Here is a 15,547-nt window from a genome sequence, read left to right as displayed (position 1 = left end):
CATATGCAGGAGGCTTCACAGCGGGAGCCGCAGTGCTAGAGCTTCTCGTCGTGCAACAGCGAGGTGGGGTGCCCCAGGGGCGAGCAGCTCCAAACCTGACAAGCTGCGTGTAAGGGGTGGTCCTTGCTGGCTTCCCATCCGAAACCACTGGGATATGGGTAAATCTGACCATTGAGTGGCTGGGAAGTGCCCCATTCCCTGAAGGAAAGCCGTGGGCTGGCTGCTGGGACGCCCTTTCTGCCTGGGCTGCACCCATGAGCTGCGGGAGCCGGTCCTGCCCGAGATGCTCAGCGTGCGATGAAATCCGTACGGCCTCCCTGGTGGTCTAGTGGTTAGGATTCGGCGCTCTCACCGCCGCGGCCCGGGTTCGATTCCCGGTCAGGGAAGATCCTTTTTTTCTCCCCAATTTTGGGGAAAACGCCTTTATTTAGCGATGGGTCTTATTTATAGTTTTGTAGGTGTTGTTTGCTATCTAGAAGTTTTATTTAATATGGGTAGCAGCGAGAAGTGTTTATCCAAACCGGGCAAAAACACGGGAGAGGTTAGCAAGGCGGTATTTTCGAGAAAACGAGAAAAACTGTTACTAATAAAACCTAATATTCCCAGGAAAACGAAATAAGGAGCGAAAAAAGGAGAAATGGAGTGTTTCTGCCCGGTTTCGAACCGGGGACCTTTCGCGTGTGAGGCGAACGTGATAACCACTACACTACAGAAACCCTGACGGCTGCACTGCCTGCACTGCCCGAGCCCTGCCCGCACGCTCCCGCACATAGCCCTGCACGGGTCGAGCTCCGAGCCCCAACAACAGCCTCCTTCAGCGGACACTCCCACGCACACCTTATTTCGGAAGCTGTTTGGCTGATTTTAGGAAAACCAGCGGTGTAACCGCCGAGAAGTGCAAAAAAAAAGGTCTGAATTTGGTCAAAATTAAGCGAAAATACCCCTTTTTGCGTGTTTCCCACCTCATGGTGGGAGAAAACACGTACTTAATATTTTGGGGGTATAATGACCAAGGCCTGAGGTGGTTTCTGACGGAAGCAGCGGCGCGAAGGGGAAATGATGGGGTTTTAGGGAAAAAACCCACAAAATTGGAGCTGTCAGGAGTGGGATTTGAACCCACGCCTCCACACGGAGACCAGAATTCCCAAGTGCGGGAAGGGACAGTCCTTGAGTCTGGCGCCTTAGACCACTCGGCCATCCTGACGGCGCAATACTTCAGCTGGAAAAGGGAATATAGCGATGCTAAAAGTCTAAGGGTTAATTAAATTGCAGGGTTTTTTTTCCTTTTGGGGTTTTACGGTGACTGTCAGAGCGGAAGCACCGAAAAGTCGGGAACCGTTTGAATTGCATTGGAATCGCGGGGGTGGGAAAAGAAAGAAGCGCCCAACGTGGGGCTCGAACCCACGACCCTGAGATTAAGAGTCTCATGCTCTACCGACTGAGCTAGCCGGGCACATACAGACCGCTTCTCTGGCCTCATGTTGATGCGGGATTCGGGAGGCGTCAGCCCCTGCGGGAGGGGGGAAAAACTCCTTAGGAGAGAAATTAACTGCTGCGAAATGCTTCGCGCTTGGATAAATAATGTCCAAGCAGCAGAAGACGGAATTCCGTGGGAATTCCTTGGGAAAACTCCATTATTTTTATTGTTTCTTTGCTCCAACAGTGTATTGGTACCCAGCTGCAGTTAAGGATGCGGATGCGGGAGGGGGAAGAGGGACTCGTGGTGGGTTTCTGTAGTGTAGTGGTTATCACGTTCGCCTCACACGCGAAAGGTCCCCGGTTCGAAACCGGGCAGAAACAGCCCTGAAGTAGGCATTTTTTCCCTCTTTTTTATGAACTTTGCAGATCAATATTCTCCAAATTCCGGAATGGCAGTGCCTGGGAAAAATCTCTATAGAAAGCACACGTTGCAGAAGGGAATTTCATTTCATTTAGTCTATGCATTAATATTTTCCCTGGGGACACACTGATAAGTTCCACCAGGCCACAGGAATATTATTCTCGTAGAAATAGCTCATCGTTTTAATTTCCACGGGTTTTGAATTGACTTTTTCTAGGGAAAAAAAAAAAAAAAAAAAAAGGCAGAAATCCAGCAGAAGTGGGAGGGAATTTCTAAATTCAGCTTAATTACAGAAAAATTAAAGCCCTTTTCCCTGACCGGGAATCGAACCCGGGCCGCGGCGGTGAAAGCGCCGAATCCTAGCCACTAGACCACCAGGGACTTGCTTTTTATCATCTATTTTACCAATTCTATCACTTATCTCTGCGCATTCAACAGCCCCCAAATCCCATTCCGTCCCCCCAACGCTGCCGCCTCCCAGCAGCCCAACAGGAGCCGCTTTTGTCCGCCCTCGGAATTAATCAAATTTGGCAAAAATTCATTAGATATAACAAAATAAATTAAAAACTATCAAATTTAATTAAAACCGTTGGGTAGGAGCGTTTTCAGCTCTCCCTGGTGGTCTAGTGGCTAGGATCCGGCGCTTTCACCGCCGTGGCCCGGGTTCGATTCCCGGTCAGGGAAAGTTGCTCTATAATCCGCTATTTTGTTTAAAACACGTTATTTTTCTTCCCCGGGGTCCCTCCGGACTTTTCTGGCCACATCCCGAGTAAAAACTCGCCTTTCGTGTCCTGCTCAGTGTGCATGGCCACAAAAAATACTCATTTTCTAACGCTAACGGCAAATTTGAGGGGGAATTCCTTAGAAAAGGACTGGGAGAAGGTGGGAAGGGAGACCTGGTCATCCTGTCACCGGTGGGTCACCTCTGCCTCCCCGCATCCCGTTTCTGTAGTGTAGTGGTTATCACGTTCGCCTCACACGCGAAAGGTCCCCGGTTCGAAACCGGGCAGAAACATCACTTTTAGGGTTTTCTTTTCCCTATCTCGCAGCATTTGGGTCACTACCTGTGGGGACAGTGACAACGGAGTGTTATTTAGCTCTGGTTTGGCCAGCTGGAGGAGGGACCTTGCCTCTGCCCCTTGCAGAGCAATAGGTGGGGATTCCTACTCCTTTTGGGGCATGTTCACAGTGTGTTTTCTCCCTTAAAAAGCAGTTTTAACGGCGAAATTCCCTCCGGCTATCGAAAGTAGCACAATTTGGTTTCCCCTGGTTGTGTCCCTTGCTTTGACCACCCTCAAGACACCACGAAGGGTGGCCCAGATCGGTGCTGGCAAAGGGAGAAGGATAGGTTCTTGTGGTTGGTGGTCTTGGAAGACAAGTGGGGGGAAAGGAAAAGGAGAAGAAGGAAAAAAGGGGCGAAAGGATGTGGGAAACCCCTGGAAATGGGAAAAATTCCATGAAACAAAATTTGTCCTGAATTCCCACAAATACGAGCCCCCAGAGCATAACCCTCGGGTTTCTGTAGTGTAGTGGTTATCACGTTCGCCTAACACGCGAAAGGTCCCTGGTTCGAAACCAGGCAGAAACACCTATTTTAGGGGTTTTTCTACCCTCTTTTCTACCCGTCTCCACAACGTTCTTATACAGACGCTGATGTACTCCTGGAGATATAATGTAGTGGCTATTCTGGGGAGGGTTTGAAGCTGAGAGCAGTGGATGGGATGGGACGGCTGCTCCATCTCCTCTTTTACATCCATAACCTTTCACTGTTTGCTTTCCATGTGGACAGGGAGGAATAATTTGCATTTACCCCCTGCTGCCTCAGCATATCTCCTCTTTTTCCATCACCAGCCTAGCTAGGGATAAAGAAGACCAGTACAGAAGAGCCCTATAGAAGAAGAGCCCTATAGAAGAAGAGCCCTATAGAAGAAGAGCCCTATAGAAGAAGAGCCCTATAGAAGAAGAGCCCTATAGAAGAAGAGCCCTATAGAAGAAGAGCCCTATAGAAGAGCCCATGCTGTCCCTATCTGAGCTCACACAAAAGTCTACCCCTGTAACCATCAGCCCCTTTATCTCATGTGGAAAGACCAATTGAGGGCACTAATGAGCATTAATTGTCCCACCCCCCCATCCATGCCCCGGGGGCTCTATTTAAGCTCAGCCCTGGAGCATTTGCAAGCAATGCATGACCATGACTGATCCACCCCATAGGCCACGTCCCAGGCTTGCCTTCAACCCTGCCTGCCCTTGCCTGGGGTGGGTTATCTGCCAAGCAAATAAAGGTTCTTTTGCTGTATGATGATGAGTAACTTGGTCCTGCCCCTGCATGACATTGGGTTTGTTCCTGGGACTCTGCTATTGCTTTGCCTTAGGTGTTTCTTAGCCTCATGGTTCAGCTCCATTCCTGCATGTTTTACCCAAAGAGCTCATCCTGCTTTGCTCCAAACCAAGCAATAAGTTTGCTCCCTTCCCCCCAACACGTTTTGCATTCATCCATCCCACGAACGAGCTGCAATCAATAAGCCTGCGTGGAGGGGGAGTCTCTGCAGTCATGCATTCCTGCTCCTGCATGGAGTTATTTGTTCTGGGGACATGACCTAGAATAGCAGCCAAAATCTCAGGCTCCACGCTCAGTTAACCCTCCGAGCATAGCCCGCTGGTGTAGGAACCGCGTAGCTGCTGTCAGAGCTCTTTGCTCTTCGTGTTTCCATTCTTCTATAAGCTTCAGAGATCCGTGAGCACCGGTTGGAGAAAGAGCCCGTGGAATTCCTGAACTGTGCTTAAACATGTGAAAAGTGCCTAAAAACCAGGAAAACCCAGAAAATTCTCATGAACCCCAAGGATCAGACTGATCCCCTTGTAGCAGCATCCCCATCCACAGCTCCACATACGTTTTATGCAGAGGTGCCCGTACTCTGCTCCTTTACACCCTTCAATCCCACCCGAGAAATGGAGGAATTTGGGTCTTTTGGGGTGTTTCCCACCCAGTTGAAGGCACTCAATGCCCCCGCACACCTCGCGTTACAGTGGGGGTTAAAGGGAAGCTTCGTGGCTCCCTGGTGGTCTAGTGGTTAGGATTCGGCGCTCTCACCGCCGCGGCCCGGGTTCGATTCCCGGTCAGGGAAACCTTTTTTTTGGCTGTTTCTTTCCGTACTTTCGCTTTGAATTCGCTGTACAGGGCGCACAACCCGCACCCCCACACACTCCTTTCCCCGCTGCCCAGCACCAGAGCGCTCCCGGGTGCTGAGTGTGGCCGGATGGGACTTGGTGCAGATGGGGGCATAACCCAGCCCTGCCGCATGGAGCTTTTCCTGCGGCGTTTTCCCTCTGGAGACACCCCCATCCCAAACCTCCTCTCCACCGCCCGGGCTGCCCCGGGGCCGCTGCCCACAGGCTGCACCATCAGCGAGTGCCTCAGCGCCCGGCTAGCTCAGTCGGTAGAGCATGAGACTCTTAATCTCAGGGTCGTGGGTTCGAGCCCCACGTTGGGCGGTTGCTTTTTCCCCTCTTGCTGAAACTTTTAGGGTTGTGTCCCAAAGGATGCAGCACCAAGCTGGAAGATATCATGGGTAATGAGGGGTGTATCCCAACAAACCCAGTGGCACACGGGAGTCCAGGTGGGCTTCCTTTAGCTTTGAAAGGGGGAAAGATGCCCTTTTATCTGCCTTCCTCTGTGCTTTCCGCCACTTGTTTTACATTCTCCTTCGACCTCTAACCCTGCAGAGTGATTCCAACCCGCTCTCATCTCAGCCCCCAGCATTATGCTGTTTATGATTGCTTTATGCAGTCTTTGAGCCCTGTAAAGCTCTCCAGACTTAGAACTGGGTGATAAAGAGGAGCAAAATCCAGCCCCAGGTGAGTAACAGGGTGTAACCTGCTCGCAAAGTGCTTGATAAATCCCAGGAAATCCCCATTCCTTGGTTTAGGGCACAATACTTCTAAAAACGCTAATGTAATACCCTATTTTCTCTTGTTTAATGCCATAGATTGAGGCATCCTTTGTGGTTTAGAGCAAAGCCTGTTGCTCAACACCCCACGTAAGAGCAAGGTGAACAGTGCTTCGCAGCAGAGCTGAGAACAAGCTGAGCTTTGGCCTGGACAAGCATTACGGTGTGGTTCTCTCCAAGCCATCCAGACCAGGATGTGCATTGAACTCCTGCAGGGACCCAGCCCTCAGGGAACTTCCTCCTCTAGCTTGGGTTTGGCTGCCTGGAGCTGAGCTTCGTGCTTGAGGACATGCAGGTATCATCTGTGTTAGTGCTGCCAGCACAAGGGCAGCTGCATTAACACCGGGTTGGGTTGGTGCAGGTGAAGCCAAAGGACTTGGAAGCGAGCAGCCAGGTTTCTTAGGGTCCTGTCCATCAGTTAAGGCCATAACCACGGAGCTTCGCCCCTCCACAAGGCGCTGGGCACCGGTTCCTCCGCACAAGGGGAGGTCAAGGAGCCTTGGCCTGGCCCGTGTGATGGATGAGGCCGTGTCCGTGGAGGAGCCGTGTTTGCCCAGGTGCGGGCAGCTCCATTGTTCCCACCAAACAATGGCCCCCGGTGCCTCCGGGGTCGTTCAGGCCCTGGCTCGGGCCCGGGGAGGGATAAAGGCAGCAGGGACCGGAGCCGGGGGGGAGCTTGGACCGGGGACGGGAAGCAGAGCCTGGTAAGGGACCTTCTCTGGGTTTGGTTTGGGGTTTGGTTTGTGTCTCCTGGCGCCATCCCAACACACCCCAAAACCTCCCATTCGTTTGACTCCCCCTGTTTCTATACCCATAAATGGTGTTTTTTGCTGAATCGGCATCAAATGGACCCTTTTGGGGAGAAAAAGGGTGGAAATGGGGCATTTTGGGAGCCCGGCTAGCTCAGTCGGTAGAGCATGAGACTCTTAATCTCAGGGTCGTGGGTTCGAGCCCCACGTTGGGCGCCTGTTTTTATTTGCCCCAGTCTGCCTAGGTCTGGGGGCAAGATACTGGTGCTGTGTCTAAGCAAGAGGTGGAGGCACCTTAGGATGTATCTCTGCTCATTTTGCCTCAGAAAGGGCATCACAAACCTCTGCGCTGAGGGCCTGCTTGTTTTCCCCCCCTTCTAAAGGCTGATCATGGAGGAAACTCATTACAGGGATTAACAAAGCACCCAAGCCATTCTCATCCATAGGTAACGCTGTGCTGGGAGAGCAGGATCCATCCCTTTTCCCAAGATGAAGGTGCTCTTCGTGGGGTTGACCCTCGCTCTGTGCATTGGGGTTGGTAAGTGGAGGGGGGCATCATTGGGCTCTTGTTCTGTGAGTGAAGGGGACGCTTGGTCCCTTCCCTGGTGAGATCCGCATCTCCTCCGGGGTCCCCCCATCTCACTGTAGGGGTGTTTGATGCACCCCCCGGCTCTGCAGAACAGAGCCCGAGTTCATCCCCTCTTCCCTGTCTGCTGCAGTTGAGGCTCTTCAATGCAAGGTCTGCAAGTACAAGATCCCCTTCGTGGGGTGCTTCCGGGGCGCGAATGAAACGACCTGTGAGCGGAGGGAGAAATGTGCCATCATCAAAACCTCCCTGGGTACGACGTGGGCTCAAAGCCACCCCTTTCCTTTGGTCGGGGCGGGCTGTGCTTGTCCTTGGGGAGCTAAAATGGTTCGCAGGATGGATGGTGTCACACACCGGTTCGGGTGGGAAGGGACCTTAACGCTCATCCAGTTCCAGATTCCATCGGAGCAGCTTGCTCCAAGGTCCCGCCTGGCCTTGAAGCCCACCCCTGCTTTGTGTTAGCTCCATGCTGCTCCCCTCTAACCACGGCTCCTCCCCAGGGAAGGTGACCCTTTACTACCAGCAAGGCTGCACCTCTGCCATGAACTGCGGCCGGGAACGGGCATCCGATGCGGAATCCCGCCTGACATCCCGGTATTCCTGCTGCGAGACCGACCTCTGCAATGAGGAGTGGGATGAGGACCCCACAGACTAGCCCGGGGCAGCGTGGTGGGGCCGGTTCAATGCTGTGAGCTCTGCAGCTGATCCCAAAGGATTCCCACCCCGCATCCGGATGGTGCGATCCTCTCTGTGTATCTGGCCTTGGCTTTTCCACCTCGAGCAATAAACCTGCAGGTTATAACCAGCGGCTGGGGCTGGCTCCTGTGTGCTTCCCTTCTCCTATTCCCAGCTCTCCAGACTCAGCATTCCTGGTGGTCTGGAAGCAGCTTTGTGGCCCCTCAACATAATCCTGCCGCTCAGACCCCAAGGGCAAGCCAAGGTGCTTCCTCCCACTTTGCTTCCCATTCGTTTTCCTGCAGTGCAGGGCTGGGAATTTCGTTGCTGGGAATTCTGCATAAGGGAAGCCAAGAGAACTGGGGGATGTGTGTGTTTAATAGGTGTTTAATTCACTTGTGCAAAGAAACACGTCTAAGGTTGTCTTTTCCTTGTATTTCCCCCCTCTTCCCTCTGTTTTGGATGTGCCAACCTCTCCTTACCCAAAGCCACCCGTGCTCAGTGGGATTTGTCCTGCGGGAGTGGTTTCTGCCCTTCTTTGCCCCGAATATGAGCTGGGACATGAACCATTCATTGATGGCTTTGGAGAAGGGAGGAAAAGCTTCGCTCCTGGTGCCCCATGGAACGGGAGATGAGGCATTGGAGCGGCTCTGGGCTTGGGGACAGGTGGAGGGAGGTGCTGGAAACGTTATCCATGCTCCGGGCAGGGAAAAGAGCCTGGCATAGAGGAGGGGAGCAGAGGCCAGGGGAGGAGGAGGAGGAGGAGGAGGAGGAGGGAAGGAGGCCGGAGGGTGCCCAGGATAGATGCAATGGGGGAGGGCAAGGACTGGTAAGTGAGATGGGAACGGGGGGGGGATGTGACACAGGGGACAAGTGCAGCCGCCGCGGGCTGGGGAGGAGCAGGAGCTGCAGCAGCACCGAGATGTCGGAAGCATCCCGGGCTCCATGGGCTGCATCCCGCTGGGAGCCCTCAGCCTCCCGGCTCGGGCCCCCCCCCAGCATCTTCTCCACGCAGAGGGTGGGACGGTTTGGGAGGATGCCCCTGTCCTATGCCTCTGCTCCGAGGTACGTGGGGTCAGCAAGGGGGGACGCACTTGGCCGGGGGTCCCGGGGCTGCCTGGCCTCTTTATCCTATCCCCACCTTGTTCTCCTGCTTTCCCCATTGCCCATTCCTCCTGTGGCGGTGCCTCATTCTCTTTCCCTGCTGTTTCAGCATCGCTGGGTAGGGTGCGGGTTTCTCTCCAGCTCATAGGCCACCACCTCATCCTTTTGCACCCAGTTGTTTCTATGGTGAAAAATGCATGGATGGCGTGGGGAAAATGTGTAGCTGGTGTTTGCTCACAGATGAGGAAAAACGGAAGGTGGGAGAGAAAGCAATTCCCCTTCCATAGGGAGTGATGTGCGTGCGCGTATAAACACATATTGATGCGTATGAGAAGGCAGGTGGGTTTTCCACAGTGGTGGAAACGGTGGGCTGCAGAGAAATGGGATTTGGGAAGCCCCCCCACCCCCCCTTCTTGATATATGGACTTTGCATCCTTGTGTATTCCCTTTCTCCTGTTGCTTTTTATGGCCCCTGTTGAGCCCTGGGGCTCAACCAAGGCATCCGAGTCCCCGGCTGAAGCATCGAGGGCAAAGTGGGTCTCTAATGGGAGCTCAGATGGTCACCTGGACCAAAGCCTGGAGCAGCTGCTAAACAGGGCTCCGAGCTTGCATTTAGCACCAGCTCAGCCAAAAAGCAGCAGGAGCCAGACCTGGTGGCTGCATCCCAAATGACATCCCCAAAGGACACCCAAACCGGCCAGAAAGGACAGGGGGAGCCCGGGATTTGTGAGGGAGCGGAGGGCAGGATGCGTTCCTGCTGGTTACCCCCTCCATCTCTGTGTTGTCCCCAGTGGTGGGGTCTTTACTACTGGTTTAAAGAACCCAGATACAGCAGAAGTGACCTCGGAGGCTCGTTCCTGGAAGAGGAACGCCCACAGGGGGCTGGATGCCAGGCATTCATGTTCCCGGTGCAGCCCTGCCGCAACCAGTCCTTGCCTGCAGGAAGGAGGCCATGGCCGCAGTGTTCCTGCCCGGCAACCTCCAGGATGAAGCCACTTGCTCCGTGTGCCTGGAGTTCTTCAAGGACCCCGTGTCCATCGAGTGCGGGCACAACTTCTGCCGGGCCTGCATCGTCAAGAGCTGGAAGGAGCTGGAGATGGACTTCCCCTGCCCGCAGTGCAGGGAGGTTTTCCAGCACAAGAGCTTCCGCCCCAACCGGCAGCTGGCGAACATGTCCGAGATCATCAGCCAGTTCACGCTGCGCGGGGCCAAGGGCGCGGAGGAGGACGGGCTCTGCGGGAAGCACCGGGAAGCGCTGAAGCTCTACTGCAAGGACGACCGGAGAACCATCTGCGTGGTGTGCGACCGGTCCCGCGAGCATCGCCCGCACGCCGTCGTGCCCGTCGACGAGGCGTCCGAGGAGTACAAGGTACGTGTCTGCCCCTTCTGCCGCTCCACGCACCCGGCACCGTGCTCTTGCGCACGATGCTCGACCTTCCCGGTGCTCAGGGCCGCTCGATGCGTTCTGGCTTTCCAAAGCCCTGGAAAACCTCCCTCCCCCCGTGCCTTCACGCCATCCCCCCCGCAGCTTGGGATCAAACGCGGGGCAAGCAGGAGGCTGCGAGAGGGTTTCCTCCGTGCGAGCTCCTGCTCAGCAGCGCTGGGCTCGGGCCAAGCCGCAAACACAACCTGTGGGCGCCCTCCTTATCAGCAGGGCAGCACCTGCCCCAGCAAACACCCACGTCTATTCTGGGGCTGGGCGAGCATCCAAAGATGAATCCGAGTCGCTTAAAACGAGGCTGAGGTTTGCTTGTGCCAGGAGCGAAAGAGGGGGAGGAAGCAGGCGATGAGAGCAGCGCCTGTATCCTGCGCTGGCATCCTTGGACTCCTTTCTGTGCCTGCTGCATGTGTGGGAGCTTGTGCTGGTGTCTGGGGTTCAAATGTGCGTGTCTGACCTGAGCCGAGCCAAAGCCCCCTGTGTTTCCCTTGCAATCCCCCTTGTCCTCGCACAGCCGTAAAGGGCGCACCAGGGTGGATAACACAGCGAAGGAAAGGAAGGAACCCCAGGAGCAGCCTTTTCTTTCTCTGTTCCTAGGAGAAAATCCAGGGCCGCTTGGATTTCCTGAAAAAGGAGAGGCAGGAGCTGCTGGAGTTCAAAGTGAACGATGACAAGAAAACCCAGGAGCTCCTGGTGGGTGCCCGTAGGCGGCGGTGGGGAGGGAGGTCGAGCCTGGGGGTTATTCCGTTTGGAAGGGTTTGAAGCAGCATCCTCCCGCCAGGAGCTGCGGCGTCGCAGCGGCACAAAGGGCAGGGTGTGAGGGTCGGTTTTGAGGGCCAGGGGGACCTGAAGAGTGAAGCGACCGAGCCCGTTCAGTCTTGCTCGTGCTTCCTGGAGCCGAACGTGCCCGTTTCCCCCGGCTTGGTCTCAGAGGAGGTCGTCGGTCTGTTTGTGATGACAGCACAAGGAGCTGGGTGTGGGCAGAGATAAGGACCAGGCCACAGGGAGGCAGGAGCTGGGGTTTATATGGGAATAGAGATGCCTCCAGGGAATGATTCCAAGTGGGTTCCTCTACACAGCCCCTTCGCCCAGTTTGGGTGGTGGGGCCAGCAGGTGACGACAGGGGCTAAGGAAACCTCCTGCTCACTGATCCCCATCGCTGCTCTGAGTGCTGGTTAATTCCCCACCAAGACAAAGGAAGATAAAGAGAGATAAAGGCAGGGGAAGGAAGCCTGTGCCTAGTGTAGAAGAGAAAACCCACCTAAGATCCACTGCCCCAGACACGGCTTGGTGCCTCTTCCCTGCGGAGAAGGCCGTGGGGCTGCAGCTGCAATGGCTGTTTGTGGCCTTCGCTCTCCATCCCCATCCCTTTTCCAAGGGCTTTGTCCCGTTACGCATCACGCAGCCCCCCATGCAATGGCGCTGGTGGGTGCCCCGTCCCCATCCCCACCCAAACCACCGCGCCGGCCCGGCCCCCTTCATCGCCCTGCGTTTGCTGCCCAGGAAACCATCGCGAGCGAGCGGCAGAAGCTGCTCTCAGAGTTCGAGCACCTGCGGCAGTTCCTGCACGACCAGGAGCATCTCCTGCTGGGGCAGCTGGAGAAGATGGAGAAGAGCATCGCCAGGAGGCAGAACGAGAACATCACCGACCTCTCCAAGGAGATCACGCTCCTCAACAAGCTCATCACGGAGCTGGAGGAGAAGATCCAGCAGCCCACGCTCGAGTTCCTCAAGGTGAGGTGCTGGCTCTGAAACGAGCCCCCAGGGCTGAGGAAAGGCCTTTGTCCATCCCTCCTAATGTGGTTCTGGGTCCTGTTAGAGGCATTTTGGGGATAAATGTGCTTATTTCCCCCTATCTTCAATGAGCGGTGTCTGAGGTGCACCGTGAAGAACACACAGCAGCTCTGGCGCAGGGGCGTCCTGGATGTGCTCTTCATATCCAACAGCCTCCAATCCAGTTTTCTTGCATGACTTTGGACCTTTCGCACACCCATAAATTCCCATTTCAAGGCTGGATTAGACCCCCACAGATAGATCCTTAAAGCAAGCCCCTCCTTTGTGAGCTGGCCACGGGCCTTGCAAACCCATCAATGTCCACTCCTCCAGGCTTGGAATGGAGCTGGAATAGGCAGCACATGGAGCTGGGCTCAGCAGGACAAGGCTCCTCGCCAGGTTTTACAGCCCTGGCTGCAGAGGCTTGGCCAGGCCCTGAAAGCAGAGCTGGGTTTCATGTCCAGATGAGCCATTAACCAAGCTGGAAAGTATGAGGGAGGGAGCAGATGGGCTCCAGGTATTGATTGCACTGCAAAGAAAGAAGCTGGAGCCCATCCAGCCCCTCCTTGTTACCCAAACTCCCCTTTGCAGCTGAAGTGGGGCTTGGAAAGCAAACCCGAGCTGCCCATCCCAGAGTCAAGCAGTCCTGTCCCCCACCCCATGGCAAGAGCCCAATGGGGCCTTTTTGAGTGGCCATGTGCTGATTGTTCTGGTGCCCATTGATCCCTCTGGGGTTAAACTCCCTCCTCTGTCAACATTTGCAGATGGTTTCAGGGCTTGGCCGTGGGTGAAAACTGGTTCCACGTGGTCTTTGCTCGGCTGCTGCCGCTGCTCACAGCCCTGACCTGGAACAATGCCAGAGCTTCGGCTTTTAAAGCCCGTGCTGGAAAACCTTGTCCAGCTCCAGGTCCCTTTTCCACTCCCTGGGCTTGGCTTTGAGTCACCTCCAGTGTCCTCACCCTGGTTTATGGGTTAGGAACCAGAGAGCTTTTTGCAGTCCCCATCCTTGGAGGTACCCCTAAACTACTTGGATACCCTGGCATGCTTTGAGCAATGGGGTGGATAAGAGACCTCTAAAGCCACCTCCCAACATAAGCCACATCATGATGCTACGGGCACAAAGCTGGACTATACTATCTATCTATCTATATACTATATATACTGGACTATACTATACTATATATATATATAATATAGATAAAATATATAATATATATAATATAATATATATAATATATAATATATAATACATAATACATAATACATAATACATAATACATAATACATAATATATAATATATAATATATAATATATATATACACACACTATATACTATAGATATACTATCTATCTATCTATCTATCTATCTATCTATATAGTCCAGGCTTGGTCCCCCCCAGAAGTAAGATCTGGGGAGACCATGGCCTTCCAAAGCTGGAAGCAAAGGTCTGAGGCATGGATCCATGCTTGCTGTTGCAGCTATAATGGATGGATGTTTCAGCTGGGTTTAATGGGGAGATGTAGCACATATTGCACAAGGATCTCACCTGGTCTCTCTTCTTCCTTTCTAGGATGTAATGAGCATCATAAGCAGGTACGGAGCTCTCTTCACCCCCCCCTTTCATGTTTTCCCCCCTCCCAACACTGTTTGAAGGTCAGTGCTTCCAGTCCGGATGCCAGAGGGAGGCACTACCGGCTGCAGATGGGAATGCAACAGGGGAATAGCAGTGATTTCCTTATTGCTTTCCCTTCTCCCTCTGCAGGAGTGACGATGTGAAGTGCCAGAAGCCTGTGCCCGTGTGCACGGACATGAAGATGCACATCTGCAACTTCTCCCTCAAGACCGTCGTCCTTGAGAAGGTCCTGAAGAAGTTCAAAGGTACACGGAGAGGAACCCGGGTGTTCGAAACGGGCCGATGGGATAAGGGATGAGGAGCGCTGGGGATGCTGTGGATGGCTCGAGGTCCCCGGCCACAGCACTGGCATAGGAGGATAGATCATGTTGGAAAGGGCTTCTGGGGATGTGCGTGAGCAGAGCATGTGCTGCCAGCCCAAGGGTTTGTTAAAGAGGGAAAACCGGTCCCGACCCCTCAGTTCCAGCGCAGTCACCTCCGGTTTTCCCACCTTGGGCAGCCGGAGGCCGGAATTAAGGCAACCGCTTGCAGTAGCGCAGCAAGGCCACAAGATGGTGCCGAGGGATTTGGGGAGGCCCCAGGGCAGGGTGAATGGGGTTTGACCAAAGCCTGCCCCCTCCTCGTGTCCAGAAGCTTCGGGTATTTAAACCTTCCACAAACTGACCTGCACTTAGCAGGGATTTCCCCACTGTGGGGGCTGGTGTTGCCCCATCCTCAGCTCTCGCTACCTGCCAAGCCCCATTGCCAGCGCTTTGGTGTGCGCAAAGGTCCTCTCACGGAGGGGGTTTGTGCTCTCTCGGTGTCACCATTGCCTCGCTTTGTCTTTTCCTTGCAGACAACCTGCGAGATGAGCTGGGACGAGGTGAAAAAGGTAAAGGGAAAAGCTTTCAACCACAGCGCCCCGGAGCAAAGGCGTTAAGTTGGGGCTGTATTTAGCAAAGCCAAAGAGAGGGGTGAGGAAAGAAGGATAAAACCAGAGGACAAGAGGTTTCCTCTTTTGGGTTCATTTCTTCTCTCTCCACGATGTGCAAAGGCAGTTGTGGGTCTCCCTTTAGGATGTCCTGAACCAGCTCTTGGTCCCCATTTACCATGATTTGCTTTGCTGTGTTGTCCTTCACCTTTACCTGGTGGTGAGGATGTGAAGAGGATGAGGTGGATGTGAAAAGGGTGAGAGGTGGATGCTCATCCCATGCCTTTAACTGGGACCTTCCTCACCCGGCTCTAGGGAGAAGGAGCATGTTCGTTAGCACCTGACATGACTCCTCTTATAGTAGCCCAAAGCCTCAGGCTTCCTGCAGAGTCGATGGCGAGAGGAGGCCTCTCAAGCACCTCCGAGCCAAGCCAGCGTTGAAACTTGGCTTTCCTTCCCCACAGGCTGCCCGGGGAGCTGAAGAGGAGCAGTTGTTGAGGTTGGGATGTGGTGCTTGAGGTTGGGAAGTGCTTCACCCCCCAGCTCAGGCTTTTCCCTGTCCCCATTCTCACTGAGTTATCCCTGTCCCTGCTGTCACCAACAGAGGACCTGACCCTGGACCCCGACTCTGCAAACCACCTCCTCATCCTCTCCGCCGACCTCAAGAGCGTGCGGATGGGCTGCAGGAAGCAGGAGCTGCCCGATAACCCCAAGAGGTTCGACACGAACTCGCGGGTGCTGGCCACCACGGGCTTCCAGTCGGGAAGACACTACTGGGAGGTGGAGGTGGGCGCCTCGGACGGGTGGGCTTTCGGGGTGGCCAAGGAGTCCGTCAGGAGGAAGGGGCTGACGCAGTTCTCCCCCGAGGAAGGGATCTGGGCAGTGCAGCA

The 15,547-nt window shown here is 54.4% G+C and overlaps 1 protein-coding gene and 12 non-coding genes across 15 annotated transcripts in view; 9 read left to right on the top strand and 4 right to left on the bottom strand.

Moving 5' to 3' along the window:
- The first annotated feature begins 314 nt into the window (after positions 1–314).
- TRNAE-CUC (transfer RNA glutamic acid (anticodon CUC)) lies at positions 315–386 on the top strand. The gene has a single exon. It is a non-coding gene; the product is annotated as a tRNA-Glu (tRNA).
- A 257-nt stretch (positions 387–643) lies between these two features.
- TRNAV-CAC (transfer RNA valine (anticodon CAC)) lies at positions 644–716 on the bottom strand. Its single transcript has one exon. It is a non-coding gene; the product is annotated as a tRNA-Val (tRNA).
- Positions 717–1,095: 379 nt separating this feature from the next.
- Positions 1,096–1,204, bottom strand: TRNAL-CAA (transfer RNA leucine (anticodon CAA)). The gene is made up of 2 exons: positions 1,167–1,204; positions 1,096–1,141 (listed from the first exon to the last, which is right to left on the bottom strand). It is a non-coding gene; the product is annotated as a tRNA-Leu (tRNA).
- Positions 1,205–1,380: 176 nt separating this feature from the next.
- TRNAK-CUU (transfer RNA lysine (anticodon CUU)) lies at positions 1,381–1,453 on the bottom strand. Its single transcript has one exon. It is a non-coding gene; the product is annotated as a tRNA-Lys (tRNA).
- A 274-nt stretch (positions 1,454–1,727) lies between these two features.
- On the top strand, positions 1,728–1,800 carry TRNAV-CAC (transfer RNA valine (anticodon CAC)). Its single transcript has one exon. It is a non-coding gene; the product is annotated as a tRNA-Val (tRNA).
- Positions 1,801–2,149: 349 nt separating this feature from the next.
- On the bottom strand, positions 2,150–2,221 carry TRNAE-UUC (transfer RNA glutamic acid (anticodon UUC)). Its single transcript has one exon. It is a non-coding gene; the product is annotated as a tRNA-Glu (tRNA).
- A 231-nt stretch (positions 2,222–2,452) lies between these two features.
- Positions 2,453–2,524, top strand: TRNAE-UUC (transfer RNA glutamic acid (anticodon UUC)). The gene has a single exon. It is a non-coding gene; the product is annotated as a tRNA-Glu (tRNA).
- A 258-nt stretch (positions 2,525–2,782) lies between these two features.
- Positions 2,783–2,855, top strand: TRNAV-CAC (transfer RNA valine (anticodon CAC)). Its single transcript has one exon. It is a non-coding gene; the product is annotated as a tRNA-Val (tRNA).
- A 500-nt stretch (positions 2,856–3,355) lies between these two features.
- On the top strand, positions 3,356–3,428 carry TRNAV-AAC (transfer RNA valine (anticodon AAC)). The gene has a single exon. It is a non-coding gene; the product is annotated as a tRNA-Val (tRNA).
- A 1,465-nt stretch (positions 3,429–4,893) lies between these two features.
- Positions 4,894–4,965, top strand: TRNAE-CUC (transfer RNA glutamic acid (anticodon CUC)). The gene has a single exon. It is a non-coding gene; the product is annotated as a tRNA-Glu (tRNA).
- A 294-nt stretch (positions 4,966–5,259) lies between these two features.
- Positions 5,260–5,332, top strand: TRNAK-CUU (transfer RNA lysine (anticodon CUU)). The gene has a single exon. It is a non-coding gene; the product is annotated as a tRNA-Lys (tRNA).
- Positions 5,333–6,679: 1,347 nt separating this feature from the next.
- TRNAK-CUU (transfer RNA lysine (anticodon CUU)) lies at positions 6,680–6,752 on the top strand. Its single transcript has one exon. It is a non-coding gene; the product is annotated as a tRNA-Lys (tRNA).
- Positions 6,753–8,690: 1,938 nt separating this feature from the next.
- The window catches only part of TRIM7 (tripartite motif containing 7), a 7,810-nt gene continuing 953 nt past the window's right edge, over positions 8,691–15,547 (top strand). The window contains exons 1-9 of one of the 3 annotated variants that reach the window (XM_065664884.1): positions 8,691–8,862; positions 9,844–10,270; positions 10,937–11,032; positions 11,843–12,073; positions 13,685–13,707; positions 13,877–13,992; positions 14,583–14,618; positions 15,262–15,443; positions 15,529–15,547. The exon at positions 15,529–15,547 is cut by the window's right edge and continues 152 nt beyond it. In XM_065664884.1, the coding sequence (XP_065520956.1) occupies positions 8,720–8,862; positions 9,844–10,270; positions 10,937–11,032; positions 11,843–12,073; positions 13,685–13,707; positions 13,877–13,992; positions 14,583–14,618; positions 15,262–15,443; positions 15,529–15,547 (1,273 nt within the window). In that variant the 5' untranslated portion in view covers positions 8,691–8,719. Of the gene's footprint in view, positions 8,863–9,843; positions 10,271–10,551; positions 10,784–10,936; positions 11,033–11,842; positions 12,074–13,684; positions 13,708–13,876; positions 13,993–14,582; positions 14,619–15,261 lie in introns of those variants that run through there. The other 2 variants (XM_065664883.1, XM_065664885.1) reach the window with 2 other exon arrangements.

The sequence above is a fragment of the Lathamus discolor genome, unplaced genomic scaffold (genome assembly GCF_037157495.1).
Source record: "Lathamus discolor isolate bLatDis1 unplaced genomic scaffold, bLatDis1.hap1 Scaffold_70, whole genome shotgun sequence".
Taxonomy (NCBI): Eukaryota; Metazoa; Chordata; class Aves; order Psittaciformes; family Psittacidae; genus Lathamus; species Lathamus discolor.
The sequence above is the reverse complement of the archived record's forward strand: the minus strand, read 5'-3'. Positions and strand labels throughout refer to the sequence as shown.